This window comes from Nestor notabilis, unplaced genomic scaffold (genome assembly GCF_000696875.1).
Source record: "Nestor notabilis isolate BGI_N333 unplaced genomic scaffold, ASM69687v1 scaffold33225, whole genome shotgun sequence".
Lineage (NCBI taxonomy): Eukaryota > Metazoa > Chordata > Aves > Psittaciformes > Psittacidae > Nestor > Nestor notabilis.
In genome coordinates, this window is record NW_009930306.1 from 1 (window position 1) to 6,663 (window position 6,663).

The 6,663-nt window shown below is 50.2% G+C and overlaps 1 protein-coding gene across 1 annotated transcript; it reads left to right on the top strand.

The window, feature by feature from the left end:
- Positions 1-165: 165 nt before the first annotated feature.
- On the top strand, positions 166-6,207 carry NARS (asparaginyl-tRNA synthetase; the record flags this gene model as incomplete). The annotated part of the gene is made up of 14 exons (XM_010015340.1): positions 166-248; positions 412-477; positions 562-654; positions 990-1,079; positions 1,508-1,586; positions 1,782-1,852; positions 2,093-2,179; positions 2,843-3,064; positions 3,235-3,434; positions 3,659-3,794; positions 4,538-4,651; positions 5,069-5,200; positions 5,320-5,451; positions 6,076-6,207. Coding segments are annotated over 14 exons (1,637 nt in total), but the record flags the coding sequence as incomplete, so codon positions are not given.
- Positions 6,208-6,663: the final 456 nt, after the last annotated feature.

Sequence of the window (6,663 nt, forward strand, 5' to 3'; positions counted from 1 at the left end):
AGGTGTTTGGAATGGGAAATCTGAGCTGCTTCCTGCCCTGTGTGCCCAGCTGGCTGCTTGGGAGGTTATCAGTGCTGATAAGCTTGAAGGTTTAATACCCATGTGCGTGTGCCCAGTTTCTCCTCCTGCTAATGGGGCTATTCCCTGGATTTGTCCTTCTTCCAGAGGAGCTCTATGTTTCCGACCGAGAGGGCAACGACTCCAGTGGCGATGGGACACAAAAGAAGCCCTTCAAGACTGTTCTAAAGGTAACACCAAGCAGGGAGACACCTCCTCGTTTAGAAGGCTTGAGGGCAAGTGATTTGTGGGTCTGGTTTTGCCACTCCAAAAGGATCAGAAGCAGGATGTGTGCTTGCTCGCCCCAGGGATGGCTTTAGTTCATTGATCCTATGGTTTTCTCCCCCTTCCCAGGCTTTGATGACAGCAGGAAAGGAGCCATTCCCTACTATCTATGTGGATTCACAAAAGGAAAACGAGGTGCTGTAGAGCTTCCAGGTAGGAATTCTTTTAGTGCTCCTTTGAAGGGACACAGACCTAATGTCTTGTCTTGGTTTAACGTAGAGATGGGCCATTATATCCAAGTCCCAGATGAAGAATGGCAAGAAGCTGTGGCACAGGGAACAGATGAAGAATGAAGCAAAGGAGAAGAAGGAGGTGGGTTGCCAGGCTGGGAAGCATATCCCCTTTCTTCCCCAAACCCATCAGACTGTTGTTGTCATTCCCACCCCCAAAAAAGCTTCATCTGTGGCATGTTTGACACGTTGGTTACTCAGAGCTTGGCTTTGCTCGGGTTCGGACAAGGCAGTGGCTGAAAGGGGGTGAGATTTGAGTAGCTGCAGGTGAGGAGTGAAGCTGTGCTTTGATTCTCAGCACGAGCTTGAATTAGGGCAGGTTTAGCTCTTTGACATTCATGTACGTGATAGTCTCCAGTCTAAAGAGTGGGAATCATCCCAAGCCTATTGAATGCATCTAATTCCTTTTTAAACCAGGCAGAAGATCTCTTGAGGAGGGAGAAGAACCTGGAGGAAGCCAAGAAGATTGTGATCAAGAACGATCCGAGTCTTCCAGAGCCAAAATGTGTGAGTAAGACCCAGTGTGCTTGAGATATGGCCTGTGTTGGAGTGTCCAGAGCACAGAGATCTCTGCTTTGTGGCTCTGGAAAGGCCATTGTCTTTTACCAGCCATAAGGACACCTCTGGTTTATGTCTGTAGTACGCAGGCTTTAGGTCAAACACAACATGAGCTGCTTTAAAAGCTATTCCAGTCCTTAGTTTCTGCATGCTAAATAGAAAGGTTTCAATGTGAAGCCTGGAAATGCTGTCCCAGCCCATTGCTTTTCCTGGCTAAACTACTGTTTCCTTACTCAGCTGCTGAGGATTGGAGCTGTGGGTGGAATTCAGCTTCAGGGGGAGGAAGGTGCCATATACACGTATTCCAAGTAATTACATGGCGAGCACTGTCCGAAAGGTGAATCACTTCTCTCCTCGCCTTTCTTCCCTGTTTCCAGGTGAAAATCGCTGCTCTGGAGGCTTACAGAGGCCAGAGGGTGAAGGTGTTTGGCTGGATTCACCGGCTGAGGAGACAAGGTAACCATGAGCACAGGGAGGTTACTCGCCCTGTGCGAGGAGGTGGAGCACACGTGGAATTCAGACACCTAATCACACTGCACCTACTCTTCGAGTTAAACTGACCCTGCAAGCTGAGGGGCTCGTAGTACAATGGGAAGCTGGAGGTTGTATGAAGCAGCATGGTTGAGGCTTTTCCTCTTCTCTTCTAACCAGGAAAGAACCTGATGTTCGTTGTGTTGAGGGATGGCACTGGTTTCCTGCAGTGTGTCCTTTCGGATGAGCTGGTGAGCTGGGGTGTTTTAGTTCTGTCGTTACAGCAGTGCATTGCTCATGCTTCATCTTTTTCTTTTCATTGGAAGTTCTAAAGCTCTGGATTTAAGTTGTGTGATTGTCCCAAAACCCCTCTAGTGGTAGGAGGTACAAGTCACAATGTGAGAACTACTTGCAAGTAGGAGTGAACTCCAATCTGTGTTAACCAAACCCAAACCTGACCTTAACTTTGCTCCTGTCTCCTTTCTCCTCAGTGCCAGTGTTACAACGGGCTCATTCTCTCCACGGAGAGCAGTGTTGCAGTGTATGGAATGCTGAACCTCGTTCCCAAAGGGAAGCAGGTATGGAACTGGTCTCTGAGGAACCATGGTCTGTGACAGCAGCTCAATGCACTTAGAGAATGAACCATGGTGAATGAGTAGGTCTTCACCCGGGGGGTGTACTAAGGCACTACTGAAAGTTCTTAATGCCAATGTGTTGTGTTGCAGCACCACCTAAACTACTACAAAGATAATGAACTCTTACCCCAGCCAAAACTAGTTCACAGTAGAGGTTACCACAGAGTGGTTTTGGTTGGGAGGAACCTCTGAAGGTCATCAAGAAGGGTCCATTCTCTTCATGCAGATCTAATGTGAGGTCAGGCTGCCCAGGGTCTTGTCTCGATGTGTTTCTGATGTCTCCAAGGCTGGAGCCTGCAGTGTTGTTCTAGCATTTCACCACCCTGTGAAGGAGTTTCTCCTCACAGTCAACTGAAATCTCTCTTGCTGCAACGAGAGATGCTTGTCCTTCTGCTGGACACGTCCAGAGAGTCTGGCTCCATCCTCTCCATAACCACCTACTGAGCAGTTGAAGGTAGTAAGTAGTCTCCTCCTGCTCATGGTGGGTTACCAGTGGCACTTCCAAGTGTGGTACAACAGGGTTACGCTGTGGTTAGGTCGACATCTCCACCATGATGCCAGGGACAAAAAGGAGACATCTGAGGTGTTTTCTCTTGGGCTTGGCAGGCTCCAGGAGGCCACGAGCTCAACTGTGACTACTGGGAGCTCATTGGGCTGGCCCCAGCAGGAGGAGCTGACAATGTGCTCAACGAGGACTCCGAGGTTGACGTGCAGCTTAACAACAGGCACATGATGATCCGAGGGGAGAACATGTCCAAGATCTTCAAGGTGCGCTCCATGGTTGTACAGGCCTTCAGGGATCACTTCTTTGCCAATGGCTATTACGAGGTGAGTGTCAGCAGGGCTCTGCTTCAGTGTCCTCCCTTGAAGGCTGTCTCCTGCTTGGAAAAGCCATATAGATTTCCTTATGGAGCTCAGCAGAAATGCTGTTCTTGAGGAACTTGTCATCCTCGTCCTTCATTCTTCACTGCAGTAATGGCAGTCGTGTTCTTCACCAGGTCACACCACCAACCCTGGTCCAGACTCAAGTGGAAGGAGGCTCCACCCTCTTCAAGCTGGATTACTTTGGGGAGGAGGCCTACTTGACACAGTCCTCCCAGCTCTACCTGGAGACCTGCATCCCAGCACTGGGAGATGTGTTCTGCATCGCTCAGTCCTACAGAGCGGAGCAATCCCGGACCCGCAGGCACTTGGCAGAGTAAGGAGGGAGTAACTTTACTATGGGGGTAGTAGTGAAGTTGTAAAGCAAGGGGGGGTAGCAGGCAGTTGATGTAAGGTACAATAAGCAGACAGCACAATGTGGAAAGACTGAAGGTGTGTTGGGGTGAGACCTTGTCTCGGTGGACATCCAGCTGCTCATGACACCCTGACATAACTAAGGTTGCTCATGGGTGGTTCTCTGATGGTGCCTTTGTGTTTCAGGTACACCCACATCGAAGCCGAGTGTCCCTTCATAAGCTTTGAGGAGCTGCTGGACCGTCTGGAGAACCTGGTGTGTGATGTAGTGGACAGAGTGTTGAAGTCACCTGCAGCAGGTTTGCTGTATGACCTGAACCCGGTACGTGGGAATGGGGAACAGCATCAATAGCCAGGAAAATAGGATCCTTAGCCTTTCCTGCTTGGAATGTTTGGGAAAGCAGTGAGCTCTGCTTGGTTACTGTTAGGAGCAACAATAACATCATAGAATGGGTTGGGTTGGAAAGGACCTTAAAGCTCATCCAGTTCCAGCCCACGTGGAAAGAATGAACCCACTGACTCCTCCAAAAGCAGGAAAGAAGTTCCCTGCTAGCAAGCTCCAAGAGCCAGGAACACCCTGGGATTTAGCATGGAATCAGAGCCTCTGTCCCAGAGCTGGTAACAGCGATGGGCTGGCGCAATGAACAACCAGTGTGTTACAGAAGGTGGAGCTCTGGAGTGGTTTCATTTGGTAGAGAGCCTTTGTCTTCTGCTGCCTTTGCAAGAAGATGGTTTGAGGTGGCTTCATCTCCACCAGCAGCACATACAAATCAATCATCCCTGTTGTTTGCCCTCTTTAGGCTGAGCTTGGAGCAACCTGCTCTAGTGGAAGGTGTCTCTGCCCGTGGCAGGGGTTGGAACTGGATGGGCTTTAAGTTGCTTTCAACCCAAACCAGTCTGTTTCTCCTGAGTTTGATACCTGTAGTTACTCAGTAGGAATTTGTGGGTGTGTGAGCTGCAAAGGGCAGTGTCTTTGCCTCAAGTCTGGAATGAACATGCCAATCAACTGGAAAAGTGGTGTTCTCCACAGATCCCAATGATCTTTATGTCTACTCTTCCTTACAGGGCTTCCAGCCCCCAAAACGTCCTTTCCGACGGATGAACTACAGTGAAGCCATCGAGTGGTTGAAGGAACATGATGTGAAGAAGGAAGATGGCACTTACTATGAGTTTGGAGAAGTAAGTTAGTCTGAGGCTCTCCAGGAGTTAATCCCAACCAAATTCCTGCTTCCCTTTGCTGTTTGCCCTTGGTGGGCTCTTTGCTGTTGCTGGGTTTCCCATCTATCTCAAAGATGATGGAGGGAAAGGTTTTCAAACTGCACCAAACTTGAGGGAACAAGGGAACACTTAAACTGCTTAATCTTGAAGTTTGTGGAAGAAGGTAGTGGGGAGGAAGGAGATTTGGCTCTTCTGCTTTGGAAAGTCATGGGTCAGGTTGGGTTTTCCCCAGTTTTCTGCCTGCGACATTGGGAAGAGAAGTTTGGTTTCAAAGTCTCCCTCCACCTGGATCAGTGTGTGGGTCTTTGTGTCACACCGCTACACACTGAACTCCGCGTACTTGGCTTTACACAGTACTAAATCCTCCTTTATCCACAGGATATTCCTGAAGCTCCTGAGAGACTGATGACAGACACCATTAATGAGCCCATCCTGCTGTGCCGATTCCCTGCGGAGATCAAGTCCTTCTACATGCAGCGCTGCCACGACGATCCCCGCCTCACCGAGTCCGTAAGTAGGACTTTCCGTCCTGTTGGTGGCAGTGTGAGGGAGCGGATAGTAACATCCCGGAGGGCTGCTCCCAGCTCCTCCCTGCAGCTGAGCTGGAGCAGCCTGATCTTACGCCGTAGGTCGATGTGCTGATGCCGAACGTTGGCGAGATTGTTGGAGGCTCCATGCGTATCTGGGACAGCGAGGAGCTACTCGAAGGCTACAAGAGGGAGGGCATCGATCCCACGCCGTACTACTGGTACACGGATCAGGTTAGTAAAACCAACTGGATGTGCTGCTTCATAGAGGGGATGTTGTGTTTTAAACTGCTCTTAGATGGTGAGAAGTGGCTGCCCCAGCCCTGGCAGTGTTGGACGGGGCTTGGAGCAACCTGCTCTAGTGGAAGATGTCCCTGAGGGTTGGAACTGGTGGAGCTTTGAGGTCCCTTCCAACCGCTTCTGTGATGTAATATAAACTGGAAACCTGTTTTTGGTTGGCCCAGAGTAATTCAACCACTGCCAAAATGCAATGGGTAACAGCTTCTGTTCTGTTACACCTTTGTTGGAGTGGTCCGTGCCGATGTGTTCCTCTCCTGATGTCTTCTGCAAGGGGTAGGCTTAGATAAGGAGAGGTTGGTCTTCACAGCCTTGAGTGGCTGAGCTCTAGCGAGTGTGAGAGCTTGAGCAAGAACCATTAAGCCCTTCATTTCGCCTCTTGTAGTCCTTACACCGAGGAAACGCGGGACGAGGAACCACAAGTATCTTGCCCTCAGGGAGCAGAATCCATTTTCCTGCTCATCCCGAAACTCACGGAATGGTTTGGGGGTGGTTTTCTGCTCTTACGACTGCCATTATCTTACAAAGAACATGATGCACATCTACTCTCTTGATGCACAGAGGAAGTACGGGACGTGCCCTCACGGTGGCTATGGTTTGGGATTGGAACGCTTCCTAACCTGGGTTCTCAACAGACACCACATCAGAGATGTTTGTCTCTACCCACGCTTCGTCCAGCGCTGCAAACCTTAGTGGTCCTCCCCGGCAGCTCCTGGGACCTGAGCCACCAGGGCTCAGAAAGGGGGGAGCCACTCGGAGACCAGGGCTTCCTGCTAATCCACACCCTCGGTGTAGGGCTCGGCAAGGAAAACAACCCCCTTCTTGCAAGGAAAACGTTCCTCGTGACCTGGGAGAAGCCGTAGGAAAAGAAGTGGTAGGTGCATTGGTGCTCTTGGGCCAGCATAAAGCCAAGTTCCTGATAGGGAATGTGCTTCCACGTTGGATTTGTGGGACTCAGAGGGCTACTTTGCTTCATTTGATTTCATTTCGATGGGGTTTCTCCTGGGGCTTCTTGCTTTGAATTCCCAAATACCAGTGCATGGGAATGGGAGGAAGAGTGTAAAAATAGGAATGCTACACCTGAGCCCTGCTCCTTTTAACTCCCGTTTTAACGGGAGCTCCCTTGGAGTGGATTCCGTGGTACGTGGC